This window comes from Microtus ochrogaster, unplaced genomic scaffold (assembly GCF_000317375.1).
Source record: "Microtus ochrogaster isolate Prairie Vole_2 unplaced genomic scaffold, MicOch1.0 UNK31, whole genome shotgun sequence".
NCBI classification, from domain to species: domain Eukaryota; kingdom Metazoa; phylum Chordata; class Mammalia; order Rodentia; family Cricetidae; genus Microtus; species Microtus ochrogaster.
Window position 1 is genome coordinate 731,176 of NW_004949129.1, and position 14,201 is coordinate 745,376.

Here is a 14,201-nt window from a genome sequence, read left to right on the forward strand (position 1 = left end):
CACGCGATGAAGCAAGCCGCCAGGTCAGACATGCTGAATCTTTCCCAGTAAGACCGGGGCTACACAGATTATTAGAGATGGGTTGATCGGGATATCAGAATTAGCCAGTAAGGGCTAGAGCTAAAGGGCCAAGCAATGTTTAAATGAATACAATTTGTGTGTTGTTATTTTGGGGCATAAGCTAGCCAGGCGGCCGGGGTGCTGGGGACGCAGCCCCGCCGCTCCTATTACTACAATTGTGCTCTCAGGGTCTGTGAAGAACTTTTATGGGGATTGCCTTGAATCTATAGATTGCCTTTGGTAGAATTGCTATTTTTACTATGTTGATCCTCCCAATCCAAGAGCATGGGAGATCCTTCCATTTTCCGGTATCCTCTTCAATTTCTTTCTTCAAAGACTTAAAGTTCTTGTCAAATAGATCTTTCACTTCCTTGGTTAGTGTTACCCCAAGATACTTCACAGTATCTGTGGCTATCATAAAAGGTAATGTTTCTCTGATTTCTCTCTCCGCTTCTTTATCACTGGTGTATAGGAGGGCTACTGATTTTTTTGAGTTGATCTCACAGGGATGGCTAGACTTTCTCTTGATGGAACCAATGGACAGCATGTGCTAAGGATGATTCCTTAGTGAAAAGCTCCTTGGGCTGTTGAATTTAGAGTCCTGAAGAACCACAGTTCATCTAGAGACACTGGATCTTCTCATAAAACCCCAAGAGGATACAACCAATTTATGACTCTGCAGTAGGGATGTACTCTATGAATGCCTCTAACCCTCATTGCTCAAGGACCTAAAAGGCTTCTCTATTTGCTTTCATTTCCAACACTTCACACAACAAACCCAACCCATGGACGAAGACAAGACTGGATGTGATTGGCATGGGTAGAGAAATTAACGTCAGTATTCACACCACCCATCCTCTGGCTTTGTTTGGATTGCCTACCCTTCAGAGAGAGGAATAACATGGATTGGGTTTCTCTACTGTCTTGTCATTAGAATTATCCCTGCAGAGATACATTGCACATCATGTTTATCCAGGGCATCCATCTAGGACAGGGCCAGGACCTGCAGACCTCTGTGTTCTCATGCCAATGTCCTTCCATACTCACGCTCTCTGTAGACACCTGACCCCATTATGTGTGAGCCATCAGACTAATGAGATGTGACACTACAACGGAGGCAGGATGACCAACAAAACCAACTCTGAAACACAGGGTGTATGGCATGAGAATGTCAGATGACTGTTCCCTTGGAAGCCAGAGAAACCCATAAGAACTTCCCTTGTGCTTTAAGGCCGTCTGTTGCCAGTGATGCCTAACAGATCACAAGTATGAAGATATCATTAGGATCCAGCTTAATCTTTACTCATACAGTGTCTTGCTTCCTTTGATGATTTGTTTAGAGTAAATCATGAGATGGAGGCCCCTCAGCTGGGTATAAAAGCAGACCTGGGCAAAAAGGCTATAAAACCACAGTCTGACCCATCTTCTGTCAAACCTACATACACCCTCCAGCCTCTGACATGATGCAGTGTTGTTGTGGCCCATGCTGCTGCCAGCCATGCTGCTGCCAGACCACCTGCCGCAGGACCACCTGCTGCCGACCCTGCTGCTGCCAACCCTGCTGTTGTGGGTCCAACTGCTGCTAGACCACCTACTGAAGGAACAGATACCCTGGGTCTCCTGATCCTGGAAAAGATTTCCTCTTGCTTCATGTTCTTGGGCATCCTGCCCTGCTCTTCTCTTACAGCCTCAAATGTTCCTTGTGTAGAGCAACTGTTCCCATACCCACACCCAGGTCCACCCTTCAAAAAATCTGTCCATCTCTTCCAAGCAGCCAGGAACCAACAAGTGATCACCCTACAACACCTTAGCAGGATATAAAAAGACATGTGGGCAAGGAGACTCCAAAATCTTCCAATCAATCAACCTTCATCCAAGCAAATCTAGAACCTCCAATTTGTAAAACCAATGTCAAACTGTGTTGAAGTTTACTGCTGTGTCGATGCATCTGCCAGAGCACCTGCTGCCTGACCACCTGTTACCAGACCACTGCTACAAGACCACCTTCTTTAGAACACAGTCTCTGATGTACCTGGGATGAATTGGGACACAAATTATGCTACCCACACTCCTGACTGCTTGCTATCTCTAAAATGTACACTACTTTGGATCTTCTCTAGAGTCTTTGCAATATCACTTCATCCTCATGGAACTATTTGGCCTTTGCAATGTTTTCAAAAGGCAATGTCCACCATTCACAAATAAATCTAAATTTTCAAAGCATATAAACAATAAGCCATCATGCCTTCTGTTAATTTTTCTGGTTTTTTTTCTATCTATATTTTTATTTCCTCTCTACACAAGGAACAGACTCCAGCAGTTGACTTCTGAAACACCAGCTTTCTATTAACTTCTGAGTTTTTCTCTTAATACAGAAGGTGCTTTAATGGTCCACGAGCATGAAACTTGCTCCCTAAAGACTCTCTTTGAAAGAAGTTGAAGCTTAAATAGTGGAGTCAAAGTCTCTGGTGCAGAACACCCAAGCAGTGAGAGTGTTGTTGAGAAACATTCTCTTATTTCTATTCCCTTGTATCCAAATGTATTCTCCCAAAGTCACAAGGACAATAAGTGACTTGGTACCCTTATGTCTCCAGGCTTGACCTGCTCATTATAGAACTCTTGGCTGGCTTGCCGCTCTACCCTCAATTACGCTCTAGGTCCTCATAAAATGTTCTCCAATTAGTTCCTGACTGAACTTGCTTACTGCAACCTTCAGAATTGTGTCTACTCCTTTGGTCATAGATTTCCTAGACAGTCACAGTCCTGATCTCAATATTGCCACCACTGAAAAAATTTTTCCATAATATGTGGGGCATGCCATGGTATAGACATTCATTTTGGAATTGTTATCCCTTAAAATGGTAAGATTTTAACATATGTCCTTGCATTTTCATTCTATTTTTCTGAACAATTTGGATTATTTTTGTTGTCAACAATAGTTTGGTGACTTAATTTTCAATGATGATAGTACTGAATGCTCATATTACCAAGAGTAGAAATTAGCATCACAAAATAGTAGAAATTGCAACCATAAATGCATATTTTGCATATATCCCACAGGTAGCATATACCTGCTCACTTCTACTTGTCTAGTTTCTCTTCTCAGTTGTCATTCATACTTTCTTCCCATTTATAACATTTTTCTTTTTCAGTGGCATGTGTGTAAGTGTGCAATACTGTGAACATGTATGTGTGTGACACATATCTGACAAAACATTGATAATTGTATTTCTGACTTTGGCTGTTTTGCCTATTGTGACAATTTCTACTTCTATTCATTTTCTTACACATAGATTGGCTATATTCTTGATATATAAATAATGCTCCACTGTCCATATGTTTCAGCTGATAATATATCCATGCATATATAGACTCTGTTTAGCCTGCCTCTATGATTACATATTGAGAAGTGCTACAGAATACCTAGATATATAGGGGTCCCTCTTGGGTTTTTTTTTTATTCGTTTGAACATAAAATCTGAAGCAGCATAGCTGGATCTTCTGACAGTTTTAGTTTAGTTTTTGAGAAAATTCCATGCTTCCTCTGGTCAGGGCTATTGCTTGCATGGGATCCTGGATGGTAGGAAGTGGAGACGCAAGCTGGACAATAGCTTTTATTGCTTTCTGATTCCTCAGCTGCTGCAAAGTCTTCCAGCCCCCATGTCCTACTGTGATTGACTATCCCAGAATATCCCTCTGTGAAAGCTCTTTTCTGATTACTATACTGCAGTGCCCAGAAGAGAAGCTCAAATCTGGAAATTTCCAACATCTTGGTTTCTCTGTCCTTGCTGTACTATCTATGTTCTATATGTGGTTAGAATATCTGTACCTAAGAACTTCAAGACCACTATAGTGTGTCATCTAATGCTTAATATATTCTTTCCACCTCTACTGCACAGTGCTATTCCAACTGCAAACCCCAGAACTGTCTACTGACATTTGAAGCCTAGAAAAACATTAGCAGGGGTAAATTTCACCCTAGGGAACATGAATGTCTCTTGGGGTATCCTCACCTCTGAAAAATCAACTTCATTATCCACAGAGTCTGAATTTATGCAAAGAAGTTTGCATCTTTCCAAATGGTGGCTGAGAATTGAGCTTAAACTTTTATGCACTAGCTTCTTCTATTCAAATTCTGTACATAACTTGATATCTTTTTATTAAGGGAGAGGAATCCAAATAGAATCCATATATGTGTGTGTGTGTGTGTGTGTGTGTGTGTGTGTGTGAGTTGCCAGTCCACTCTCTACTGCACAGTCTAGACACCAAGAATTTGTTCTAAGTCACACTGCATATGTATTTTATCAACTGCTGTTGCTAAGTCACTGGGGGTATCGACTTTGTCTGTCTCCAGCCATCTTCTTTACGTGGGTCTTAACACACAGGTACACAGGGCAGATTAACAATCCCTACATTGTCATGCCTTTGCAGGGAGCTCTAGTATACAATATTTATTTTGTGCCTCGCCTGGAGTATAGGGATGAAGGTTAGATTGTTTCAAGGGTTTCATGTGGATTTTCTGTTGTATAGTTTTTACTCTAGAGCTTAAGGGAAGGAGCTCATGGATTTCACACATATGGACTGAGAAAATTACCTTCAGGTACTCTGGTTGACACAGTGAAGAGACTATGAGGGGGAAGTGGGAAATACACATTTGTTTTCAGACTATCACTTCGTGTGAACTCTGATCTACTCCGTACCAGCCTCCAAATGCACATGCACTGTTTCCCTGGAGATGATCATAATAAAGGAGTGAAGGAATTATTACTGTGTACAACACTTGAAGGCTTTTAACTTGGGAACCTGCCCTGTTGACAGCCGATGTGTCACAGGCCTAAGTACCATGGCAGGATTGGATTCCGGAGGAAGGATGGGCACTTTCCAACTCGGCTCATGCCCTTGCTCATTGACCTTCAATATCTTGATTTCTGTTTTAAAAATTACTTCTTTTATTTCTTGAGATTCTATTATTATTACAGAATTTCCCTTTACCTTTCCTCCCTCTAAACCTTCTCCTATATCACCCATTTCTTCTTTTCAAATGTATGGCTTCCTTTTTTCATTGTTGCTGTTACATGTATGTTGCATGTGTGTGTTGTACACACACACGGCACACACACACATACACACATACATGAGTACAACCTACACGGTCTGTATAATGTTACTTGCTTCTGTTTTCATATCTTACTAACATAACTGCCTAAACATGAGCTAAACAAAGACAATAATAAGAGACATGTTTATTGTTTAAGTGAACAAAGGGATGCACATGAGGCCTCAACCCTCAACAAGGAGCTATGAGAAACAGAGGAATTCTGAGAGTGAGGGGAATAGTCTCTCCCAGGGAAGAGCACACCAATTGATTATCCAATACTATTAATATCTTTCATTATACATATATGCATGTATATAGTCTCCTATAGATACAGAGTCGTGGCCATACCAGTTTTGTCCATATTCATCTGTTGTGAGGAACATAAATGTTTTTATGGACACACATTCAACCCTCTTAGTTACATACCACCCTGCCTCTGCTGCCATTTCTAACTTGCTGTGCATAAATCATTATCTCTACATTCATTCTTCTTCTTAAGCGATGCCCCCTGGACTGTGATTCTCTACAAAGTTACCATGCCTTCGGCCCTAGCCAGCTAAGATCTGCAGAAACAGCCACATTAACAAGAGCCAATAAGAACAGAGCCTGGTGCCAATGCATCCCTGTTTCAAGCCACTGGTCTTTCTGTGCTTACCTGACCCATTATGCATGAGCCATCAGTGTAAAGTACCTGTATCTTCCAGGGTCACCAGAGCAATTACAAGAAAGTAAGCATGTGACTGCTTACAGGAAAGGAAGAGGTGCCACAAAAATGACACTGAAACATGGAGACCAGGACATCAAATGTCAGGTGACAGCTCTCTCGAAAGAAATTAAAAGGGAAAAAAAAAGCCACTTAAGAGATGGTTCAATAAGAACTGACGGTGAATACTAACATGCTAGGAAGGAAATTATCCATTCACATTAACAGTGTAACCAGGAAAAGAAACTCTCCTAATTTGATAATCACCTATTAATTAACCTAGATGATAGGAAGGAAAGAATGCTGCATGTGAGAACAGCAGCCCCTCAGAGGGGTATAAAAGGGGATGTGGGCAGAGAGACTCCCATTTCCAAATCTTCCTACCCACCTTCTTGTAAACCCACCCAGAACCTCCACCTCTGACAACATGGTCAGCTCCTGTTGTGGCTCTGTCTGCTCTGAGGAGGGCTGTGGCCAAGGCTGCTGCCAACCCAGCTGCTGTAGGCCCACCTGCTGCAGGCCCATCTGCTGTGTGTCCAGCTGCTGCAGACCCAGCTGCTGCCTCCCCAGCTGCTGCCGCCCCAGCTGCTGCAGACCCAGCTGCTGCATTTCTAGCTGCTGCAGGCCTTCCTGCTGCCGCCCCAGCTGCTGTGTGTCCAGCTGCTGCCGCCCCAGTTGCTGCATTTCCAGCTGCTGCAGGCCTTCCTGCTGCCGCCCCTGTTGTTGCCGTCCCAGCTGCTGTGTGTCCAGCTGCTGCCGCCCCACCTGCTGTGTATCCAGCTGCTGCAGACCCCAGTGCTGCAGACCCCAGTGCTGCATCTCCCTCTGCTGCCGCCCCACTTGCTGCCACCCAGCATGCTCTAGCTGTTCTTGCTGCTGAGCACTCTCCCTCACAGTCTCCTGATCTTCATCACCCAGAATTCCAGATGTAGACCCCCTGTGACATGAATCCCAAAAGATTGATGTCTTTGATCTTGATTTAGGCCTCAAAATGCACTTACTCTTTCCTAACCAGATAAGTTTGGATTTTCCCTTTAATCTAGCATGTTAATCCCATTCTGATGTCTATTTTCTGTCTCATTCGTTTAATAGAAGTATTTCTATATATTAAATCTAAACTTTAGACATCCAAATGCAAATGTGTCTTATCTCCTTATGTCTCATTAATTACTCTTAGTTCTCGATTTATTTTTAGCTCCTCTCAAAATAGCAAAAGAAAAAAATACCCAAAGCAGATTTATTTCCCTGTGCCTCTGTTTTCTCTTTGTGCCTGCTGCAATGCGGGAGGTGTTTTCTTGGAGCTCCCATGTGGTTCTCTCTACCAGAGGTTTCTCAGTCAGAGGAAGAAGCTCTGGGCAAGAGGGTTGAACCATGGGACCCAGAGCAAGTGGAGGAGGGCGTTAGTAAGCACATGCTTCCATTCACACTCACTGATCATGTCTCAGCCTCCTGTTCTCAGGCGGGAATGGAGGCCAGTCCCATCCAGCTGTGTCCTGCTCACAGGTGCTCTGCGCTGGCTTCCTTCTATCCTGAGCACATGAAGTACCCCATCTCTGAGCCCTGTCTCCCGAGTCTCAGTGTTGCTGGCCTTGTGCACATTGTCACATAGCATGGGTGGTCCCCATGTGTGCTGTGACCTCTGGATCACTTCCCGCTTAACCTTTCATTTTTCTCTTTCAAGGTTTACACCATTATTTTCTCTATTAATCTTTATTTATTTGTCCATTTTGTCCACTTCCTGTAGCTGAGCCCTAGAGAGTAGTGGCCATGACAGTAACACTCTAGAGGAGCCTGTCTTTAAACGGAAGCCACCTCATGGTATGTGAACTATGTGGAATTCACTAAAAACCAGACCCAGGAATTTTTCCAAAAGAAAACATCTAATTAGGAAATTCTCTTGAACACAGTCTGGTAGATAGTCATAGAAGCAGGTCAGATTCCTAGAAAAACTACAAAGCTCAAATCTGATATCAGGGAAGGCCACCTTTCTGGATGCCAGCAGGTTCTGGAGTATAAACACCTCTCCTGAATTGTCAGACCAAAGGAGCAGCCCTGTCCCTACAAATCCTCAGACTGAGCTCCTATCTCATCCTACCTTATATTCCTCTCTCTGCCTAACCATATCCCTTCCTAGGACTAAAAGCCAGGACTAAGGCTGCTTTGCCTTTTGACTCCACTCAGTTCAATATGGTAGAAGTCTGTTCATTGCCTCTGAGACTGCTGGGTGAGAGCCATGCTCATCACCTCAACCCTGGTAACCAGTTGGCCCATGCTGCCACCAAGTAACTTGCAGCACACTGCCCACAAACCCCATTCAAGTGCTGAGCCTCCTGAAAGAGCCAGAGTTCATGCTAGCAGCACAGCCCAGGAAGCCATCAATCAGAAACTGTGTGGTTTGTTGTTGTTGTTTATGATGATTTTTTTCCTACCACTGAATCAGAAGAACCTTTCTTAAAGAAGCCACAGTGTTAAGCCATGCTTAACTTTGTTCTTTTGTGTCTAGAATTTCTTTTTAAGCTTTGTCAGGCTTTACATGGATATAATTGGCCATGTTGGAGTGGCAATTTGTTGTGAAAGGCTGCTTGTTCATTACTGACTTCCCAGACCCAAAATAATCATGCAGAAACTATCTTAATTAAATCACTATTTGGCAAATCACTTAAGCATATTTCTAGCTAGCTCTTATATCTGGGGTTAACCCATTTCTATTATTTAATATTTTACCATAAGGCTTGTGGCTTACCAACAAGGTTCTGGCTGGTGGCTCATGTCTTTTTCCTTTGGCAGCTCCATCCATGCCTTCTTCTGACTCTGCCTTCTTTCTCCCAGCATTCAGTTTTGTTTTGTTTTCCCAACCTAGCTGTATTTTGTATATCTCTTTCAGCCTATCTTTACTCTGTTAAGCCATTGGATGAAAGACGCTTCTTTATTCATTAAAAAATAAAAGCAACACATATACAGAAGGATTTCGCACACTAGATGAAGGTTCTATGATGACAACTGAGGTAGTCATCAATCTGATTAGAGAAGAAGGCCAGTTTAAGCATCCTCTCAACTGTTGCTTAGAGTCTTAGCTGGGGTCATCCTGTGGAATCCTGAGACTTTCCCTAGTACCCTGTTTCTCACTAGCCTTTTACTGACTTCCTGAATTAAGATATCTCTTTCCTTTTTCTCCCTCTCTGTCCTTCTACCTTCTTTAGCACCTTCATATTTTAAACACCTTAATTAAAACACCATAATTAAAGCTTAGAGTAAAAGTTGTCAGGAAATCTTTCATTCCTGTAGAAAAAAAAAGTATGCCTTTGGTTGCAACAAACCACCATATCAACAGAACCTGGAGTAATACAAAGAAGCACACATATTCCTGAATGGACTAAGGAGAAGATAACTCAGTAAATTAAATCATCTTTGGATTCCTTGGTTTGAAGTATTAGTGTATTCTAGTTACTGGAAAGGAAAACACATCAATGCCTACTAGATTAAAATATATGGGCTGAACCAGAAGCAGCAATTACTCTGCAAAAGGGTACCATACCTTCTTTCATTAAAAGTGGATATATCTATGTATGTGAAGTCTGGGTACAGATACCTGTAGAGAACTTTTCGGGGGAGAATTACAGATAAATTTGAGCACAAGTATAGATTCTGTGATAATGAATAGATGATCTGGAAGACCACCAAAATTTGCACAGGTTTAAAGATCCCCTCAGCCCCAAAAATGTTTATTCCAAAGTTCCCCTCACCAAGACTCCGAGAGTTGATGCCATCATACTGTTGGGTCCCTGTCACTGAACTACAGAATATGAGGAGGTACATCAAATCCTCAGGCTAGAATTCACTTGCACACATTTTCACTGTAAATAAGGTGTTTTCAAAACAATCATTTCTATCCAATGTGTACATAACCTGGATCAAATATTCAAGACATCCTGTATAGCTTTGCTGATTAACATACTTCAAAGGTAAGGAGACAGATCCTTTCTGAGACCCAATGTCAACTCACAGAGAAGCAGGTATCTGCTTAGTCCACTTGAGAAAGGAATCCTCCTGAGACATCAAGTGTTTGTTCCCTTTTTTTGCATGAAATGTAGATCCACCAGGAATGTTCATGATTCTATAAATTGGAATCTTCATATTGGAGAGGTTGGGACAACCCTAGATTCCTGAGGAGATTAATGTGCCTTCTTAGGCATTAAAGAAATTATAACATCTTTGGAGCCATTTTTTCTCAGATCTAACCAAAATCATGTCTTCTCCATATAGATTTAATATAGAGGAGTTTAGGTATCTGCAAATTGACATGGCATTCATATGTATTCTGAATTAAAAAGATGTAGGTCAGCCCAGATGGAATCAGCAATGATGAGCTTCCGCAGGAGGGACAAACTCAAGATACTACACCACTAGTCAGGATAAGCCTTTGTTTGCAATTTCATTTCCCATGATTCACACAACAGACTGAAAATCTAGTCTAAGGCTGCACCATAAATCACTCATATTGGTGGGGAATTTAAGGTCAGTGGTCATAAGCCTTAGCCTGTCAAGATCCTCTGGTTTTGCTTGTGATACATTCCTGAAATTAACAGGTCTCACATAGATTCAGTTTCTCTGGGGTCTTGTCATTGGCATTATCCCAGGAGGGTTACATTCACGCTTTTATATCTATGGCATCCATCTAGGACAGAGCCAGGACCTGCAGACCTCTGCGTTCTCATGCCAATGTCCTTCCACACTCACGCTCTCTGTAGCCACCTGACACATGTGTGAGCCATCAGACTATTGAGACGTGACACTCCAAGGGAGGCAGGATGTCCCACAAAACCAACTCTGAAACACAGGGTGTAGGGAAGGAGAATGCCAGGTGATTGTGTCCTTGGAAGCCAGAGCAACCCAAAGAACTTCCCGTTGGGCTCAGAGGCCAGTGATGCCTAACACATCACAAGTATGAAGGTGTGATTAGGCTCCACCTTGATCTTGACTCACACAGTGTCTTGCCTCTTTTGATGATTTGTTTATGAGTCAATCATGGGATGGAGGCCCCTCAGCAGGGTATGAAAGCAGAACATGTTCCAGTATGTTCCATTATTAGTTGCATACGTTTTGAGCTTCTTTCCTCATGCCCTTCCTTCTTTCTTTCATTCATCTCTAAACATAAAGCTCTCATTTGATTTTCAACGTGTAACTCTTAACCCAAAATTTCTGGAAATGTGTGAGCTCTATGGCAATTTCCTCATGAAAATTAAAACTGTTCATCAGCAGATGCTCACAATTCTAGTGCCTCCAGAGAGAGAGAGATGCCTTCATAGCTTCAGACACCCATGCTACTGAGATCTCTGAATTCTCTTGGTCACTTTATTGTCTCATAATGAACTCACTTCACTTTCTTGGTCTTTCTTAGGGTGATCTAGGATGAAAATTTCTTGGACATTCAGTTTTCTTACCACTAAAAACAAAAACTGGTGGCACACACCTTTAATCCCAGCACTCAGGAGGGAGAGACAGGAAGATCTCTGTGAGTTCAAGGCCAGCCTGGTCTCCCTTTCTTGGAAAAAAAAAAGCATTCTTATCTTGTGTTGCGATATTTTGTTTGTGATCTAACAAATAAAGCTTGCTGAAAGACCAGAGAAGTAGAGAAGCCAGTCACTAGTTCTTATCTCTACTGACTCCTCAGACCAAAGGGGTGATCCTGTCCCTACGAATCCTCAGAATGAGCTCCTGTCTCCTCTGCCTTGTATTTCTTTCTCTGCCTAGCCATATCCCTTACTGTCTCCACCTTCATAGTGCTGGAATTAAAGGCATGTGGACTCCCAGGTACTGGGATTAAAAGTGTGAGCCACCACTGCCTGGCTCTGTTTCCCTTTGAGACTGGATCAATCTAATGTAGCCCAGGGTGGTCTTGAACTCACAGAGATCCATCTGCCTCTGCTTCCCGAGCACTGGAATTAAAGGTGTGTGCCACCACTACTGGCCTCTTTAGCTAACTAGTAGCTAGCTCTACACTCTCATCTTCAGGCAAGCTTTATTTGTTAGAACACAAACAATCACCACAATCATGGAGAACCCTTAAGAGCATGTGCAAAAGTACTTTGTTTATACCAATAAAAGGATTTTTAGGTGTTAGTGAATAAAAATATATTGAAACATTTTAAGTTTAAAGTTTATGTCCATTATACAATTGGTGATATCATATTTGCAAACAACAAGTGAAAGTGAGTCCATTTTATTTCATATTTTTAAAAACTTAACCTTTAGTTAAAATAGAATTGCATCATTTCCCCCTTCCCTTTCTTCCCTCCCCTTCCACCCATGTGTCCGCCCTCCAAATCATTCCATACCTTTCCAATCTCTCTAATCAATGGCCTCTTTCTCTTTGATTACTATTGTCACATATGTAGCATGCATAATTATATAAATGTAATATATATAATTATATATATGTTATATGATTATATAAACCTTCTGATCTCACTTATTGTTACTATTGGCCACATCTAAATGTATACTGACTAAAATGGTAACTACCCTTAGCTCTCATTTCATTTGTTTGTCATTCTAAATATGTGTATTTGAGGTTACTATGGTTACTTCATGGGTATGTCCTATTAGGGACTCTAAGTCACTGCATTAACTGTCACCCACTATAGAGAAGTTTCTCTTATCCGGTTGAAAGCAGCATTTCTCTGGAATCCTGATGTAAACTCTATGAATGCAATTTCTGTGTAAGCACATGTAAAATTGGAAATAGGTCTTATATTCATCTTAATGTCTCTAAAAATTAAACAGATTACAAAAACTAGAACATATGAAAATATTTTGGTAAGATGTCAGTAAAATATAGCAATGAGATATCTTAATATTCCAGAAAAAATGCATTTAAAACTATTAAATTATGTTAGTCTACCTCAGTCTGGGGGACCTCCAAAGACAGATCTCAGTCCCAGATGACTCTTCAGGGCATGAAAACACTAAGTCATGCTTAACCCTTGGTCAGTGCAGAGGGGTTCTGAGACTGACCACATCCTGGAATGTCCTAGGAGTTTCACTAGCTCAACGGGCACCTAGAATATACACATGGAACATGAGCGTTCTGCATTCTCACATTTGATGGTGGGGGAGGGAGACTTTTCTTCCTGCTTTCATTCCAGTGGTGCATTTAACAGAAGCCAGAATTTATCTACCGCGAATTCCCGCTCCATGAGTAGCCCCTCTGAAATCATGTTGGAATGGTAACTGAAGTACATATAACAACTCTGCCGAGTCACATGACAAGCAGGGATTGAGGCCACGTAATAGGGCAACTGAGGGAGAAATGCATGAGGTGATTCATTGTGGAACTCCAGGAAACATGAGAAAAGTCAAGTAATTATTTCCTACATGTTGGTAGGTTTTGCTAGAAATCTGTAGCCGATTAATTTGCATTTGTACCATGTAAACAAAAACAAGGAAATAGTATTTTCATAATTACAGAAACGACTTAGCTGGGTATAAAAGGGGGCCTGAAGCAAGGAGACTCCAAAACGTGGAACTCACTCTCTTGTAAACCCACCCAGAACCTCCATCTCTGACACCATGGTCAGCTCCTGTTGTGGCTCCCTCTGCTCTGAGGAGGATTGTGGCCAAGGCTGCTGTCAGCCCAGCTGCTGCCGTCCCAGCTGCTGTGTGTCCAGCTGCTGCCGCCCCTGCTGCAGCCCCTGCTGCCAGCCCTGCTGCCGCCCCTGCTGCCAGCCCTGCTGCCGCCCCTGCTGCAGCCCCTGCTGCAGCCCCTGCTGCCAGCCCTGCTGCCGCCCCTGCTGCCGTCCCTGCTGCTGCCTGCGTCCAGTCTGCGGTCAGGTCTGCTGCCAGACCACTTGCTACCGCCCCACCTGTGTCATCTCCACCTGCCCCCGCCCCATGTGCTGTGCCACCCCTTGCTGCTGCTGAGATCTTCCTTCCTGAACACGCCCATTTTCACCACCTCCTTTGTTATGAAAAGCCATCTTTAGAGAGGCCATTCCTCTCTGTCCTAGACTCAGGATAGCTGCCTCTTTTGACTTCTACCTCGTCTCAGGCCAAAATATGAAATTGCAGATTAAGAAATTAATATAGAGGGAGGTGGGAGTGAATCCTGAAGGAGTTAGGGGGAGGAATGGAGGTATTAATGTGATCACAATACATTGTGTGTACAATATTCTCAAATAATTAATACAGAATATTATATTAAATAATCAGAATGCATGTCTTCTCTATCCAAAATGGAAATCCCTCCAGTCGCTGTTGAGTCAGATTATAACTTTACAGCTCAAAGTCTCACTACAGACTAGTGTCATCTTGTTTTCCCCATAACTGTGACATCTCTGTGCC

At 42.5% G+C, this 14,201-nt stretch overlaps 1 protein-coding gene across 2 annotated transcripts; it reads left to right on the plus strand.

The window, feature by feature from the left end:
• Window positions 1-6,288: 6,288 nt before the first annotated feature.
• LOC101985957 (keratin-associated protein 4-12-like) lies at window positions 6,289-13,781 on the plus strand. 2 transcript variants are annotated; one of them, XM_026789902.1, is made up of 2 exons: window positions 6,289-6,727; window positions 13,483-13,781. In XM_026789902.1, the coding sequence occupies exons 1-2, from the start codon at window positions 6,289-6,291 to the stop codon at window positions 13,779-13,781; spliced, it is 738 nt and encodes a 245-aa protein (XP_026645703.1). The 2 variants fall into 2 exon arrangements, with proteins under 2 accessions (XP_026645703.1, XP_005368444.2); XM_005368387.2 differs by having other exon boundaries at window positions 6,289-6,708; window positions 13,434-13,781.
• The last annotated feature ends 420 nt before the right edge of the window (window positions 13,782-14,201 follow it).